General features: G+C 31.9%; 1 protein-coding gene and 1 pseudogene across 2 annotated transcripts in view; one reads left to right on the forward strand and one right to left on the reverse strand.

Annotated features, from left to right (window-relative positions):
- Positions 1-11906, forward strand: part of PMS1 (PMS1 homolog 1, mismatch repair system component) — a 131444-nt gene extending 119538 nt beyond the window's left edge. The window contains exons 15-18 of one of the 2 annotated variants that reach the window (XM_063647710.1): positions 108-178; positions 306-328; positions 1402-1481; positions 2298-11906. In XM_063647710.1, the coding sequence (XP_063503780.1) occupies positions 108-115 (8 nt within the window). In that variant the 3' untranslated portion in view covers positions 116-178; positions 306-328; positions 1402-1481; positions 2298-11906. Of the gene's footprint in view, positions 1-107; positions 179-305 lie in introns of both variants that reach the window. The other variant, XM_063647709.1, reaches the window with a different exon arrangement.
- Positions 11907-15858: 3952 nt separating this feature from the next.
- LOC129031587 (telomeric repeat-binding factor 1-like) lies at positions 15859-18269 on the reverse strand (annotated as a pseudogene).
- Between the last annotated feature and the right edge of the window lie 376 nt (positions 18270-18645).

An 18645-nucleotide genomic window follows, 5' to 3' on the forward strand; every position in this document is an offset into this window, starting at 1 on the left:
GTTTTTCTTCCTCCTGAGAATTATTGCTAGGCATAGTCTCTTCTTTATTTTTTGTTTCCAATGTTATAGCTTCTTAAACTTAGAAATATTTATTTTTGCATTTTCAGAGGAATAATATGAGATTTAAGAAGTTTGGCATAATTACAAATGAATTCAGAAAACCTCCATGAATTTCTTGGTAATTTCTGCTTTTTTAATTTAAAAGAAGTTTTTAAAAATTTAAATGCATCATTTTGGAATATTTTCTAAGCTGCATAATTAGAAATTTCTCATAGAGCTTTTCCTTTCTTATTTTTTCCTTAAAGCTTTGGATTCAGTATGTCAACTGGTATGTAGTATCAGTATTAAAAGTATTACATGACTGCTAATATGCTGTTAAAGTAAACATGTATAGGATATAAATACCATCTATATTAGGTCTCAGAAATTATTCCTTTTTAGTCAAGCCATATTTAGAACTATAAGTAAAAAATGTATACTTCACTGTTCAAATAGGTGCTCTTTTTTTCATGATTCATTTTTTTTTGCTTGAATTTAGCCAATAGGAAAGAGTAGAAATAAGGAAGGTTATCAGTTTCACCATACAGCTTGGTGGCATATATTTTCCTCCCCTTTCACAAAGTGCATTAAATAAAGTAAGTCTTTTTTAATAATCTCTTAAAGAGATGATGAGATAAACTATAGAGAAAAAAAAAACTGACTAGCCAGTGGGAGATGTAGGACGAGGGAAATAATTTGGATTAACAGGATAGATATTAGAGGATATCTTAAAATAGTTTTTTTTAAGTATCTTCCCTATAGGAAAAATTTGAATTGAAAGCTGTCGAGAAATTATTTATAAATGGAAAATTAGAGAGTAAAAGATGGGCAAGATAGCTATATACCTTATATAACTACAAATTTTTCTGAACAATTTTTCTTGAGAGGTATGAAAACTTTAAATGCTGAATATGTTATTAGGTTAATTTTAATTATAGTAGCAAATTACAGGTTGAAAAACCAAAATAATATAAATAATATGGAAAATAATGATTGCCATGTATTTAACTTATATTAAACCTAATCTGTAAATTAAATTTCTAACCACTAAGCTTAGATAAGAATTATTTTTAAAATACTGCACAGTAATTTATATTCATAATGATGATTCTTAGAACAAGGCAAGGTCTTGAGAATTAAATTTTTTTCACTGTAGTTTAAGTATACGTTATTTATTATATTTAGTTTTTGTAGAATCAATAATGAACATTGTTATCACCATTAGATTCAGTAAATATTTGAATGCCATTCATATGTAAACATTAAGTGAATTCAAACTGTTAGAGCATTCCATTTTGGAAAAATGGGATGATACATTGCCTGTAAAGATGTACTTTATTTAAATTTTGACTTTTATTTTAGATACAGGGGTATATGTGCAAGTTTGTTACATGGCACTATTATATGATGCTGAGGTTTGGGGTATGGATAACATCACCCAGGTAGGCAAAATAGTATCCAGTAAGTAGTTTTCCAACCCATGTTCCCCCACTACTTCCCCGATCTAGTAGTCCACAGTGTCTACTGTTCCCAAATTTATGCCCATGTGTGCTCAATGTTTAGCTCCCACTTATAAGTGAGAACATGTGGCACTTGGTTTTCTATTCCTGCCCTAATTCATTTAGGATGATGACCTCCAACTGCATCCATGTTACTGCTGATTATGTGTATAACTTGTAGAAAGTAAACTTAGCATTTTATAGTCATTTTTTGTATGCAGAAATTTGAATTTGCAAGTTTTAAATGAGAGTGATTGTTTAAAAGATTATTCAAAATTTACTTTCTTTGATTTATGTACAACTTTTAATAACATTTGTATAGCTCGAAATAAGTTTAGTTACATACTATGAGTAGTAGTATCTACATCAGGAAATAGAATGAGCAAATCAATAATTATGTTGCCTTATATTTATGTACTGCTCGATGCCTTAGAAATTGCCATCATATACATTTTTATGTAATCCTCACAGCAATATTATAGGTCAATACTCTGTTTTGCAGATGAAACACAAAGTGCTTAAGTGACTAACCCAAGGTTAGGCCGTTGTAAAATCCCTTTACTCTTGGTTTAGTTGTCTTCCCACCATGCCAGCATTATACACAGGTTCTTACAGAATTATGGTGCCAATTATACTTTGTCATACAGGCAAATTATATGTTTCTTGTTTATCTCTAAATATATTTAAGCTGTTAACACAGAGTGGGAAAAGGGTACCTTACTGGATTCCTTAATGTGAAATGCAAAAACTATTTTCTAGGGAATCATCATCATTATCATTTTGAGGACAAAAATCTGTTTTTTAAAGTCACTTTTTGGGAGAAAATTTTTGCAACCTACTCATCTGACAAAGGGCTAATATCCAGAATCTACAATGAACTCAAACAAATTTACAAGAAAAAAACAATCCCATCAAAAAGTGGGCGAAGGATATGAACAGACACTTCTCAAAAGAAGACATTTATGCAGCCAAAAAACACATGAAAAAATGCTCATCATCACTGGCCATCAGAGAAATGCAAATCAAAACCACAATGAGATACCATCTCACACCAGTTAGAATGGCAATCATTAAAAAGTCAGTAAACAACAGGTGCTGGAGAGGATGTGGAGAAATAGGAACACCTTGACACTGTTGGTGGGACTGTAAACTAGTTCAACCATTGTGGAAGTCAGTGTGGCGATTCCTCAGAGATCTAGAACTAGAAATACCATTTGACCCAGCCATCCCATTACTGGGTATATACCCGAAGGATTATAAATCGTGCTGCTATAAAAACACATGCACACGTATGTTTATAGTGGCACTATTCACAATAGCAAAGACTTGGAACCCAACCTAAATGTCCAACAATGATAGACTGGATTAAGAAAATGTGGCATATATACACCATGGAATACTATGCAGCTATAAAAAATGATGAGTTCATGTCCTTTGTAGGGACATGGATGAAACTGGAAACCATCATTCTCAGCAAACTATCACAAGGACAAAAAACCAAACACCACATGTTCTCACTCATAGGTGGGAATTGAACAATGAGAACACATGGACACAGGAAGGGGAATATCACACACCCGGGCCTGTTGTGGGGTGGGGGGAGGGATAGCATTAGGAGATATACCTAATGCTAAATGACGAGTTAATGGGTACAGCACACCAACATGGCACATGTATGCATATGTAACAAACCTGCACATTGTGCACATGTACCCTAAAACTTAAAGTATAATAATAATAAAATAAAGTAACACAGTAAAAAAAAAAAAAGAAAAGTCAGTTTTGTGGAAAGGTATTTGAAAAGCAATTGTTTTCCAAATTTTTGTGCAGTTATTGATGTTAATGAACATCAGTCTTTAATCCTTAGGTTTACATAGCCTATCTTGAGAGAAAATATGGCACAAAAGAGATAATTTTATGTATTACAAAAAATACTGGCTCTAAAGTGAAAGAACTAGGTTCAAACTCTGCCCTTGGTACTTAGTGACCTTAAGAAAGTCATTGATCTCCTTTGAACTTTAGTTTCTCACTTAAGAAATGAAGACAAAAATAGCAGTTATCATCTGACAAGAACATGCGGAATGAAACAAGATTATATATGTCAAAGTTCTATATAGTTATTTTCATGTATTACCACTAAGAGAATGTATATTTATATATCTCTTCACTTTTCTATCCAACAGAGAAGCATGGGGTTAAATAGGCCCTTTGATTCTAAAATTCTGTATTCAATAAGTAAGATTTACAAATAAATTTATTACTCAAGTTTTTACCTAAAAGAAAACTTGTTAAAGTCTTTGATAAAGGTAAGACATGTGTAATACAATTATTTCATAATTTATTTTTTCTAAAATATCTGGATTTTTTAGTCTTTTGAACATAGAGACAGCTACAGTTGTATTTCCTAAGAAGCTGACGCTTTAGTTGCAAACATACAATGTCCTGTTTCCATTTATACGAAGCTGCTTAGATAAATATTTTGAGCTTTATTATTTTATTGTAAAGATATGAAAATGAGGAAGTTTACCTCATATTCAACAGCTGACTGAATAAAGGATGTAACAAGAAGTATGTAGTTGGGACAAGCTTGATATTCGTAATTTCCCTACCTGCCACACACATTGAAATCTGAATCTCATAGTCACGGGAAAAGTCTGTAGCAGATAAGGTAGTTTTAGATTCTTATAGTGAAAGGAAATTTTATCCTTTTGTCTTCAAGGTCTGCAGTCTATAGATTACCTTGAATTCATTACCAGTATTGAAATTTTATTTAGTATGTTAAAAAATTCTTCCTCCCCAATCTATAGTCAGTTTTTAGTTATCTGTTTGAGGCAGTACTGCATATGAATTTCCAAGCTCTTATTGGCAGTATGAAGCTTTCATATTTTCCTATTTGGGCAAAAGAAAGCTTGGGAATTTCTCTCTAGAATTTACACTCAGTTTTAGGAAGATAATTTTTACAGTGCAATTTGAAATTTTCTTTCCATATTAGGGAAGTCTTTAGGCAAGAAGATACCCCAAGGCAGGAAGGTAGCAATTTGGTGTGCCTTTTACATAATTTTAGAATGGTACATTTTCCTCTAATTTGAATTGGATTGCAGACAAGAGTGAACAGGGTGAAAGAGTGAATGGCACAGTTTTCATATCCTTTTGAATTGGGTATTCATGGTAGACTTTGCATTTTACTTAAAATATGAATTTAGACTGTCAGATTTTCACATTCGTTTAAACAGATTTATCAAGCATTTAATATGTCAGGAACTATGCTGAGTACCCTCCTACTTCTAATCTTAAGTCATTATGTGAGGACAATTATCCTTCTTTTAGAAGGGAGGAAATTGATATTTAATAGAGAAATTAGGCTAAGAAAGAGCTGGTTAGTGACATGTCAGGCATTTGAGCCTATATCTCAATTCTGCAAGTTCCTTAACTTTTACAAATACAAAATTATTTTCAAATTATAACATTAATTCCAGTTCACTGTAGAACATTTGAAGAATACAGAATATAAAAGGAGAAAATGAAAATAGCTATAATCTCACCCCCTGGAAATAGTATTTTTAGATATTTTCTTCTAGTCTTTTTGACATATTTTACATAACTGGAAACAGTTATGTTCTTTCTTCCAGAAAGTAGGAAGCTTTCAGATTTACCTTTTGGGCAAAAGAAAGCTTGAGAATTTCTCTCTAGAATTGACACTCAGTTTACACTTCAGAATTTACACTCTCTAGAATTTACACTCAAAAAGAATAAGACTGTGTGTACAGTCTTGTTCTTTTTGTATTCCATTGTATAAGGATTACCCCATGTTTTAAAAATAATTTCGTGTTATTTTAACTAGCTGCATAGTATTCCAACATATAGATATACAACTATTTATTTAAATATTCCCTTATTTTTGAACATTTCAGTTGTTATAATATGTCTAACTTTTTGGTTTAAAGTTTCTATGTATCATATAGCACTTAAATAAATTTACAAGCATAACAGAAACCAAGAAAAATATTTGCCTGATACATAATTGCTACCTTTTATGAGAATTTTAAATTACATGTGAAATTTCAATTTCATGTGAAGATAGCAGGGTACTAAGCTGTACATATTTTAAAATCCTAATTATGTTAATTATACACATGCTCAAATGCACAGGCAAAAAGACTGGAGGGAATTACATAAAAGTCTTAAGAGTTGCCCTCATCTCTCACCTAGGTTATTAAAATAGCTTCCTAACTGACCCCTTAATTCCATTTTTTGCTTCCTTCTAGTTCATTCTTCACACAGCAGCCAGACCAATCCTTGAACTACAGAAATCATTTTAAGTCATTTCTCTGCATAGACCTTGCTGTGACTTTGTCACAGTGAAATCCATAGTTCTTGCCATGGCCTACAAAGTCTTACATATATATGGATCCCACTCCCCAACTTTTATTTTCTCTCTGATTTTAATCCTCTACCTCTGATCCCATGTTTCATTTCTCTAGACATACTAGCTCCTTGGCTGTTCCTTCAAAGTGTCAAGCTTGCTCTTTTCTTTTCCAGTTGCTATTCCTTCTGGAATGCTCTTCCTCAGGATACCTGCAGTATTTGTTGACTCACTTACTTGAAGTTTCTGCTTGAATATCATCTTATCAGAAAAATCTATAAATGCTATAAAATCTATCATTCTGTAAAAAATGCATCGTTCTATACTATATAATCTACATTATTTTATTTTTAGCACACACCTACTGTACATTTAATGGTTTGTTTCTACTCACTAGAAACTAAACTTCATGACGATAATTTTTTTTTAGTTATTGCTGAATCCCCAGAAACCTCAACAGAGCAGGGCATGTAGTAGGCACTCAATAATTATTTGTTGAACAATAGTGATTTTCTCTGAGTAGTAGAATTGTAGATAGTTTTAATTTAAAATTTTCATTAAGCAAATATTATTTATAAAAGACCTAAAACTTTAACACATTACAGTTATTCTCTAGGAATTTACCCGTTACTTCTGGGTTATCCAACTTATTGACATACAATTGTTCATAGTATTCTCTTCGGATCCTTTGTATTTCTGTGGCATCAGCTGTAATTTCTCGTCTTTAATTTCTGATTTCATCTGAGTTTTTCTTTTTTCTGAGTCTAGCTGTTTGCCAATTTTGCTTATTTTGTCAAAAAAAATCGTTCTTAGTTTTGATGATCTTTTCCATTGTCTTTCTAGCCTCCATTTCATTTACTTCTGCTCTAATCTTTATCATTTCCTTCCTTCTGCTAACTTTAGGCTTAGTTTGTTTTTCCTCTTCTAGTACCTTAAGGTGTAAAGTTGTGTTGTTTATTTCAGATCTCTCTATTTTCTTCATGTAGATGTTTTATTACTATATACTTCTTCTTCTTTTTTTTTTTTTTTTTGACAGAGTTTCACTCTGTCACTTAGGCTGGAGTGCAGTGGCATGATCTCGGCTCACTGCAACCTCTGCCTCCCAGAATCAAGTGATTCTCCTGCCTCAGCCTCCCAAGTAGCTAGGATTACAGGCACATGCCACCACACCTGGCTAATTCTTTTTGTACTTTTAGTAGAGATGGGGTTTCATCACGTTGGCCAGGCTGGTCTTGAACTCCTGGCCTCAAGTGATCTGCCCACCTTGGCCTCCCACAGTGCTGGGATAACAGGCATGAGCCACTGTGCCCAGCCCTGTATACTTACTTCTTAAGACTACTTTTGCTGCATTGAATAAGTTTTGACGTGGTGTGTTTTCATTTTTATTTACCTTAAGATACTTTCTGATTTCCTTTTGATTTCTTTGACTCATTGGTTGTTCAGGAGCATGTAGTTTAATGTCCACATATTTGGGGATTTAAAAATATTTGTCCTGTTATTGATTTCTAGTTTCATACAATTATGGTTGGTAAATATATTTGATATGATTTTCAATTTCCTTCAATTTGATAAAACTTGTGTTGTGGCCTAACATACGCTCTGTCCTTAGGAATGTTCCATGTGTACTTTGGAAGAATGTGTATTGTGTTACTATTAGATGGAATGTTCTATGTATGTCCCTTAGGTCCACTTGGTCTACAGTGTAGTCCAAGTCCAGTGTTTCCTTATTCATTTTCTGTCTGGATGACCTATCTATTCTTAAAATTGAGGTATTGAAGTCTCTCACTATTATTGTATTGCTGTCTATCCTTCCCTTCAGATCTATTAATAGTTGCTTTATATATTTACATGCTCCAATGTTGGGTGCATATATATTTACAGTTGTTGTAGTCTCTTGATGACTTGACCCCTTTATCATTATATGATTATCTTGTTTGTCTCTTTTTACAATTTTTTAATTTCAAGTCTATTTTGTCTGATAGTAGAACAGTCACACTACTTTCTTTTGGTTACCATTTGCATATAATATATTTTTTTTATCCCTTTGCTTTTAGTCTGTGTGTTCTCAAAGCTAGAGAAAGTCTCTTGTAGGCAGCTTATGGTTGGGTCTTCTTTTAATAAAAAATTGAGTCACTCTGTGTCTTTTGATTGGATAATCTAATTTATTTACATTCAAGATAATTATTGATAAAGACTTATTGTTTATCATGTTAATTGTTTTCTAGCTGTTTTGTAGATGCTTTGTTTCTTTCTGTCTCTCTTGCTATCTTTGTGATTTGTTAATTTTCTGTAGTGGTTTGCTTTGATTTGTTTTTTCTTTATCTTTTTGGTATCTATTGTAGGTTTTTGCTTTGTGGTTACAACGAGGCTTACATGAAACATGTTATATTTATAATAGTGTATTTTAAGCTGATAACTTTCATTGCATACAAAAACACTATGCTTTTACTTCTTCACCTCTACATTTTATGTTTTTGATGTCATAGTTTACACATTTTTATATCATGAATCCATTTACAAATTATTGTAATTATAGTTACTTTCAATATTTTTGTCTTTTAAGATTTCTTAATTTTATTAGGCAAAGAAGTCAACACTGATATGGTAAGCTGTAATATTTACTGTACAAAACATTTGAATAGTTATTTTATTAATGGTCATTTGTATGTTTCTTGGTTGTATCATCCACTTTGATGATGAATAACTACTAGTTTCAATAGTGACAATTATGTGTCAAGGTGTTTTTTTCAAGTATAAAACTGATTTCTTTAACACAGGTCACATGTCTATAATAAAGAAATATGCTTTGCTTTAATTTGTGCTTGGATAGGCTTCCTATGTATAAGGTCTTGTGTTATTGGATATATTCTGAATTTAGCTTAATTTCATTCAGTAATTTATCATTTGAAATTGATGGGGCAGACATTTACCTTTGTATTATGAAATTACTAAATAAATGTACAACTACAAGTGAAAGTTATTTAAATTACTTTAGAACAAACATTAAAAGCCATATTTGCATAAAAGTCATGATAATTTATAATACCTACTTTTTATAAAGGAAATCTTGTAGAACAGGATGCATGGTTTTAGAAACTAGTTTGATAGGCATTAAGGATAACGGTTGCAGCCTTATATCAGCATTGGGTACAGTGTATTACTTTATTGTAGTTTGTTGTTTTGGCTTCACAGTATCACAGAAATCTTGATTCACAGCAATATTGTTGCCCTTACCCGAATACTTTCCTGAGAGTGAATATGGTCAGGCCAAACTACTATAAACCAACAGCTTCATGCAAAACTATACTTTCCTAATCAATTGTAGTATCATAAGAATTTGGAATGTGTTCAAAGATAGAAAAAAAAAGATTTTAAGATATATTCTCTTTTTCTCTTCTTTCTTTCTCTCTCTCTCCCCCACCACCATCTCTAATTGTAAGAGACAAAGCGTAACCATATTTTTTTGCTGATAATTAGTATTTAAAACTAGAATCAAATTAATTACTAATATGGTGCAATATAAGTCACTTACTTAAATTCTCAATGAACACAATGACACAACTCTTAGGATATAAAACAAGGTGATATGTAGCATATATTAACTTTTAAAAGGGTGTTTATAAGGACTATTTTGTAACTTATTACTTGTACTAGAGATTGGATGTTATTTGACATAAACCAAACCTCAGTATCTATTTTCTTTTTAAGCACTGTTCACATTTAAAGGAGAGGCATAGTTTATTCCATGGATTTAAGTGAAGCTTTTAACATACTTCTCTAAAGGAAATTCCCTACGTGTTATTTCTTTCTATGGATTTACATATTGATAAAAAGTTTATTTGAATTGTTGGAAACTAGAAAATGTACATGAGGAAGAATTTTACTCCGAGGAAAGAAAGATGGAAGGAAAGAAGACTACTTAGGCTTACTACTTAGTGTCTTCAGAATTTACCATATGGATAACCACATCTTGGTTGTAAGAATTATGAGTAACACTTTGGGATTTTTGAAGTTTTATGGGACACAAAAAGCTGAGATGTGTTACTCTTCATACCATTTTATTAGGACCCATTTGAACATATGGTTATAATTATGTATTTTTTACTAATTTTGGAGGATGTATGTCAGTTTTTGAAATTGAAGTGGAGGTACATGCATTAAGATTACTGAATTTTGAAGGGGATTTCTATATTTTACTGACCTCTTACTTTCCTAAAATTTTTCAAGCCACAGCTGTAATTTATTATTTGATTGTTAAGTGGTTTGTAGTAGCTATTCAAGTACTTTGTAATGTCAAACACTATGCCAGTATTTATCTCATGATTCTGATCATATTTATGTGTGGTAGAAAAATAGTCAAATGTTTAACATAGAAATTTGACCAAATTTATAGTTTACTCTAGAAATTTGACTAAATTTATTGTATACAATGTGAATTAGAAAAATTCAGGAAAGGAAAGTTTTTGGTTATTGGAAACATCCTGTAGTTTCCTTAAAGGCTGATTTTTTTAAAAAGCATTAAGCTGTCATTCTTACTGTCTTTAATGACAATTCATTTTATCCCTTGGTTACCATTTTGCCTTATTTTCTCTGACTTATTTCGATTAATTGCTTTAGCAAACATTGTTTAAAAATTTTAATTTTCTAATATTTCTTAGAAAGCTCTATTTGTTTTTTTCTACTCCTAGTTTTTTTTTTTCTATAGTTACCTCAATTGTTTCTTTTAATAATACAAACTGGTTGATTTACCCTTCCTTATGAACATTAGAATAGAAAATAAATATATAATTACTTTAATAGATATGTATATCCAGTTATGGCAACAATTGAACAATTTAATATAATTTTGCATATTAAGGGAGCTTAGAATGTACATTGTACTTTTTGTAAGTTGGTATACCACAGCATGTACATAATTACATACAATAAACCTTATTATTTGTTTTTTTCAGTTGTTTTTGTTTGTTTTTCATAGAACCAATTCAGTTTTCTTGATAAACATTCTAACTTATGCTGTTATAATTAAATATGATAAATATTAATATAGCTTGGATATGGCTGGGTGCGATGGCTCACACCTATAATCCCAGCACTTTGGGAGGCCGAGGTGGGTGGATCACTTGAGGCCAGGAGTTCGAGACCAGCCTGGCCAACATGACGAAACCCTTTCTCTACTAAAAATACAAAAATTAGCTGGGCATAGTGGCTCACACCTATAATCCCAGCTACTCGGGTGGCTGAGGCTGGAGAATTGCTTGAACCTGAGAGACAGAGGCTGCAGGGAGCCAAGATCGCAACACTGCACTCCAGCCCGGGCAACAGAGCGAAACTCTTGTCTCAACAACAACAATAACAACAAAAAGATAGTTTGGACAAATGGTCACATATAGTAATTTATGAAGGCCAAGGACTTTTATTTATATAAACAACTCAAATTGATGTATCATGTGATTTATTATTGTCTCTATACTTTTGATTAATTTATGAATCAGTCAGTCACATAGTTCACGGTAACATGTCATGGTTAACATGTCAACATTTTACCGCATGTTAGGCAGAATTAAGCTTTATTAAATTTTGCAGTAAAATTAGTGTTTTTCTTGATTCTTTTGACATGAAAAGTTACTTCCTATGTTTCTTTTCAAAACCTAAGCAGCAAACTAAGAATTTTCATTTGTCATAGTTGATTTCCAAAAGGACCAGAAAAACTGTTGTAACATAATGGCTTGCTGAGAACACTGTACCGCAAAGCTGCATTTTATTTTATTTTAATTTAAAATCATCTATACCTGAGCTAAAGAGAAAAAGGATCTACTGGGAGATCTGATGCTTTGTTCATCTTGAATAAGCAAATGTATATATTACACTTTACATGTTTTTCCTCATGTATATATTAAAATATAGATATAGTCTCAAGGATGCTTTAAATGTACATGTTAATGAACTTCTTTTTCTAAACCTAATTTGACAAATGTCTTTAATAAAAGAAAAGAAAGCAACTGGAACACCTTTGACTCCTTTGATATTCTCCCTTAACTTTTCCTCTCCAAGTTCTATAATTAAAAGTAAATATAATGGCCAAATTAAAATATTTCACACTGTTCTTTCTCATCAATTCTTTAATGTTTTCATCAGTATTGGTTTTGTAAATATTTGTCACTGTCACTTCTGTAATTTATAAATTAAAAATTATCCAGATTTATTAAATTACTAGAATAGTTCTTTTGCCCAAAACACTTTATTTTTTTTAAAAAGTAAACAAAAGCCCTCCTAAAACTATATGTTACATTTATTGTATTTACCAATTTTGATTACTTTGTCATGCTGTAGGGAAGTGGTTACTGATCATTTATTATTAAAATATTGGCTTTCCTCATGGTTCTCTTGGATTAAATACATATGGCTATAGGTTAGCTGGAGCACTGATGAAAATAAATTGTAAGCTCAAACTTCATTATCATTTGTAGCTTAAACATAGTGAATTTGATACAGTGTTACCTCATAATTTTGATGCTCTTTGCAGTAAATTTGATATAGAACAGTTGCTAAAGAAACCCTGTTCAAATGTGTGACCATTTTTACGGAAAACATCTGAGGTAATTATAATTAGTTCAGGATGTGTACTGTTTAAAAATAATCTTGAATTCATGGAGAATGAAGCATATCTTTTCCTTAATGACTAGAATAATCCAAATTAATGTGAAAAAAGCCCTTTAAGTTATTGGTAGCTATGCTTAGACTATGCTTTAGAATATTCCATACGGAAATGAGGAGTAACTTTTATGTAAAATGCCAAATTGGCACTTTACACCTGTTAGTGTGTTTCGTTTAGAACAGCTGTGTCTTTTATTATCAGTAAACAGATGCAGAAAGTAATGGAATGTTTTAAAGCAATATGTTAATCCTGTCTTCCACTACTGAACTGTCTCACAATATAGTGATTAAATATTGACTGTGCAGCTGTTACTTACAATTATAGAATTTCTTAGTTAATTTCTCCTTCCCAAGCCCGAATGCTTTAATATTTAGAGATCTAGTTTCTAATCTTAAAGTGTTTCATAATGTAGTTTATTTATTACAAATTGATTTCTGAAGACAAGTTGTTTGAATACTACAGAGACAAATTCATGTTCTTAAAATTCTTATTAAATGTTTCTATGAATTGACGAATGTTCTTGGTAGGTTAAACAATTTAAAAATTTTATTTATTTATTTTTCTTCACTTGTTCATGAATATGAAGATGATTATTGAATATAACAATTTTGTTTAAAACTGCAAGCAGTAAGCTAAATAGGAAATTATGGCTCTTTCATCAGACATTTATGAACCAGAGTGTATAATACTTTCTTAGAATGATGAGTATGCAAGTTAATTCAATTATAATAGCCCTTTTGCAGTTTAATTACGTTTTAATTCTTATATTTACCTTGTCAGAGAAGATATTTAAAATGTTGCTTCATTAATTATATGTATTCTTAAGCTTGAGGAACAGTTCTATTAGCTAAGATTGTTATTAATATCCAACATTTATTGTACTCTTAGTATATGAAAGGTATCGTGTGAAGCACTTTATTATAATATTCTTGCCCCATTTTATAGATGAGAAAATTGAAGCTTAGAGACATGAAGTAAATTGACCAAAGTCTTACAGCTAGGAAATAGTAGAGCCTGGATTTAAACCCAGGCATTTTCACTCTCAAGCCTCTTGTTCTTAACAACTTTACATTTTGCCTGCCATTGGCATCTCATGTCAACATTATACTGAGGGGAAATTATGTGCGAAGTAAATTTTGACTGTTCTTTTTTGAAGCCACATTGTTCACTGCAATGTGATTATTAAATCGTTTAGGCACCTTGCCTAAAAAGAAAACATAATTAAAACATGCGTGGAAAAAGAGAGAGCTTCACTTCTTGGTATTTCCTCACACAATTACTGTGTTGGTAGTTCACAGTCTACACTAGAATTGTTGTTTTTTTTTTAACTCCCTTTATGATTTTACTCTCATTGTACTACTTGCTCAGACAACTCCAGCAATTTATTTGTTCCTCTTCCTAAAAATAACCTTTGCTTCTTTGCTTGAAGAGTTTTAAAAGAGCAGCATGATGTAGTTTTTACCTATGTTACATTGTTTATGCATTAACCAAGCAATATCAGTTATTATCAAAACTTTTATTAAATGACATTCCTCTGTCAGGATAGTCATTACTAACTACTTCTATATTCTCAGTTTGTTATATCATTTGTCATAGGATGTAACCCCATTTTATATATGAAAGAACTGGGACCTAGAGATATTAAGTAAATTGGCTAGGATCCCAGCTAGCAAATGATGTTTGTGTCAATTTGATTTTTTTTCTCAAAAGAAAAAAATTTGAAATTTAAAGTGTACAACTAATCATTTTTTAGAGGGTTTTAAGACTTCAAATTTCACCAGATGGTTACTTAAATATAGTTTCCGTTGACACTGATGAGAATGCTTATAAGATTAACTAGGATCAGCAATGTCATGAGGTATTGCCGGGGGAAATTTAATATATATTATAAATCCATTATAAGGTAATTCTTAAGGGGCACAATATTCTTGGTTGCAAGCTGTCTAAAATATAAGAATAGATGTATCTTTGCATGCAATAAGATGAAATGTCATGTTTATAACAGATTTTAAAATGAAAAATATATTTTTGCTCAATTTAATTAGCTATTCTGTACTTATTCAGCATTATCATTTTATTTAAATTTTTATTGGTGTCTCCATCAAAACTAGTTACCCAACACATAGAATATAAGATAAACAATTAAGCTATCACTTTATAGTGTGTAGCATAGAGCTTTCCCAGGCAGATATAATTACTTGGCTTTTGTTTTTGTTTTACATTTTTGAAGTCTTTTAAAAAATAAAACTTTTTACTTTGGGATATTTGTAGATTTACCTGCAACCATAAGTAATAGAGATCTTATGTACTTTTCACCCAGTTGTCCTCAATGGTAACATATTGCAAAACTGTAGTACAATATCATAGCCAGGACATTAATGTTAATATACTAAAGACATAGAATATTTTCATTGATCCCTCATATATTATACTTCTATAATTTTCTATAATTTTCTTCCTTTTTCTTTTTCTTCTTCTTTTTTTTTTTTTTTTGGAGACAGAGCTGTCACCCAGGCTGGAGTGCAATGGCAGGATCTCAGCTCACTGCAACCTCCACCTCCCAGGTTCAAGTGATTCTCATGCCTCAGCCTCCTGAGTAGCTCAGATTACAGGCATGCACCACCATGCCCAGCTAATTTTTGTATTTTTAGTAGAGATGGGGTTTCACTATGTTGGCCACGCTGGTCTGAAGCTCCTGGCCGCAAATGATCCGCCCGCCTCGGCCTCCCAAAGTGCTGGGATTACAGGTGTAAGCCACTGCGCCCAGCCTATACTTACATAATTTTCATATACCTGTACTAGATGTCTATAATTTTGTCATTTCAAGAATTTTACATAATATGGAATCATACAGAATGTAAACTTTTATGATTAGCTTCTTTTAAACTCATTTTAATTCTCTGAATTGTCATCCAGGTTGTTAAATGTATCAGTAGTTCATTCTTTTTTACTCCTGGGTAGTATTCCTTGGTATGGATGTACCACAGTTTGTTTAGTCATTTATCCATTGAAGGACATCTGAGTTATTTCCAAAACAGAGTAAAACCTGGTTTCATTCACAGTATAATTTATAGTTTTCCATTTTACTCTTCAGTTCATGATTGATTTTTTGTTTTGTATGAGCTTTTAATTTTTTCATTGGAACAGGATTTGGGGGTGGGGATACTAAACATGGCAAGGTTCAACAAATTTACATTTTATCAAAATAAGGTTCTTAAAGAATATAATGATAACATATACTGTAACTCTTATAGCACAAGCCCTCATATTAATTGAAGGTCCCAGAAAAATACTGTAATGCTTTAAACAAAAGTTTTAAAATACATCAATGATGCAAGTTTCAAACAAAACGCAGTGATCAAAATACTTAACTGCCCTTTCATCAGGCTTTTACAAACACAATCTTCGCTGTCTGAGCAAATCAGTTTTGGTTTCTTCATGGTCCTCCATCTGTCTTTTAACATGACACTTGTCCGGTTGTTGAATTTATAATGCAATAGTATTTTAGATCAGTTTCCCTCTCCATATTTCCTCACGCCAGATCTCAAATTCTTGTCTTCTTCTCAAAACCATGTCTGTTTTTTTCTAGCTCGATGTTTTTCAGAAATTACTGGTTGACTCTTTGAAACAGGTATTCTGCTTTAAGTGGCTCTTCTGCTTTCTTTTTTCTTTTTTGCACTTTGAAGAGTTCTTACTCTTCTTTCTTTCTTATTAAGGTCTTGTTGCTGGGTTCCATATTTCAACTTAGATAAGAAAAGATTCTTGTGAGACCTTTTTCTTGTATCCGAATTAGCTTCAGTTTCTATTTCAATATCATTATCATTAGGTTTATCTTGAGAAGTTATTGTTCTTTTTTTTTTTTCAAGCCAGACATTGAAGAGTTTTATTTTGGATATAAAATTATTTTTCATAAAGTTATGTTCTTTTTGTCAACATGTAATTGTTTTTTTAATTACTATTATACTTTAAGTTTTAGGGTACATGTGCACAATGTGCAGGTTAGTTACATATGTATATATGTGCCATGCTGGTGTGCTGCACACATTAACTCGTCATCTAGCATTAGGTATATCTCCTAATGCTATCCCTCCCCCCTCCCCCCACCCCACAACAGTCCCTAGAGTGTGATGTTCCCCTTCCTGTGTCCATGTGTTCTCGTTGTTCAACTCCCATCTATGAGTGAGAACATGTGGTGTTTGGTTTTTTGTCCTTGTGATAGTTTACTGAGAATGATGATTTCCAATTTAATCCATGTCCCTACAAACGACATGAACTTACCATTTTTTATGGCTGCATAGTATTCCATGGTGTATATGTGCCACATTTTCTTAATCCAGTCTATCATTGTTGGACATTTGGGTTGGTTCCAAGTCTTTCCTATTGTGAATAGTGCCACAATAAACATACGTATGCATGTGTCTTTATAGCAGCATGATTTATAATCCTTTGGGTATATACCCAGTAATGGGATGGCTGGGTCAAATGGTATTTCTAGTTCTAGATCCCTGAGGAATCGCCACACTGACTTCCACAATGGTTGAACTAGTTTACAGTCCCACCAACAGTGTCAAAGTGTTCCTATTTCTCCACATCCTCTCCAGCACCTGTTGTTTCCTGACATTTTAATGATTGCCATTCTAACTGGTGTGAGATGGTATCTCATTGTGGTTTTGATTTGCATTTCTCTGATGACCAGTGATGATGAGCATTTTTTCATGTGTCTTTTGGCTGCATAAATGTCTTCTTTTGAGAAGTGTCTGTTCATATCCTTTGCCCACTTTTTGATGGGGTTGTTTGTTTTTTTCTTGTAAATTTGAGTTCATTGTAGATTCTGGATATTAGCCCTTTGTCAGATGAGTAGGTTGCAAAAATTTTCTCCCATTTTGTAGGTTGCCTGTTCACTCTGATGGTAGTTTCTTTTGCTGTGCAGAAGCTCTTTAGTTTAATTAGATCCCATTTGTCAATTTTGGCTTTTGTTTCTTGTTCTTTCACTTTCTACTACTTTTGCAGCTGCCTTCATTAGAAAGGTTGATGAATCCACTCTGCCAATTTGTGTTTTTTAATTGATGGAGTAGGACCATTTACATTTAATGTAATTATGGACTTTAGCCTGTCATTTTAGATTTTTTCTGTTTCTGCTGTTTTTTATTTATCTGTTTTATTTTTTCTGCTTTCCTATGGGTAATGTCAAAATTTTTTAGAATTCCATTTTGACTTTAGTGTTTTTAAATATCTCTTTGTATAGTTTTTTAGAGGTTGCTCTATATATTACATTATATATACATAACTTATCATTGTCTACTAGTGTTGTCATTTTACTAGTTTTAGTAAAGTGTAGAAACCTTACCTCCATTTATGTTTTTTTTACCCTCTCCTATTTATAATTGTCTTAATTATTTGCTCTATATATGCTTAGAGCCCCAGGAGACAATATTATATAGATAATAGACAATATTATACTTGTTGTTTCATCCATTAAACATAACTTACAAAACTCAAGAGGAGAGATAGAATATATAGTATTTATCTATGTTTTTTACTTATCATATTTCTTTCTTTCTGATATTCCAAGGTTTCTTCTTTAATTGTTCTTTCTGGTTAGAGAACTTTAGCTATTCTTATACAGTGGGCCTCCTAGTACCACACTCTCTTTTCCTTCATCTGAGAATGGCTTGATTTACCTGTCATTCCTGAACGGTATGATTCTCAACATCCAGTAAAAACACCCTAGACTTAATTATATTGACTAGATATCACTTCACACTCACTAGTATGAGTATAATTTTTAAAAATGAGAAAATAAGTGTTGGTGAGAATGTGGAGAAATTGTAACACTCATACCTTACTGGTGGGGATGTAAAATGGTACAGCTGTTATAGGAAATACAGTTTTGAGTTAAAGAGTTAAACATAATTACCATATAACCCAACAATTCAACTCTCTAGTATATACCCCAAAGAATTGAAAATGGTAGTCAAATATATAGTTGTACACAAATGTTCATAGCAGCACTATTCACAATAGCCAAAAAGGGAAAAACTAAATTTCTATCAATAGATGTGTTGTCCACAAATGTGGTATATTTATAA

This window comes from Pongo pygmaeus, chromosome 11 (assembly GCF_028885625.2).
Source record: "Pongo pygmaeus isolate AG05252 chromosome 11, NHGRI_mPonPyg2-v2.0_pri, whole genome shotgun sequence".
Lineage (NCBI taxonomy): Eukaryota > Metazoa > Chordata > Mammalia > Primates > Hominidae > Pongo > Pongo pygmaeus.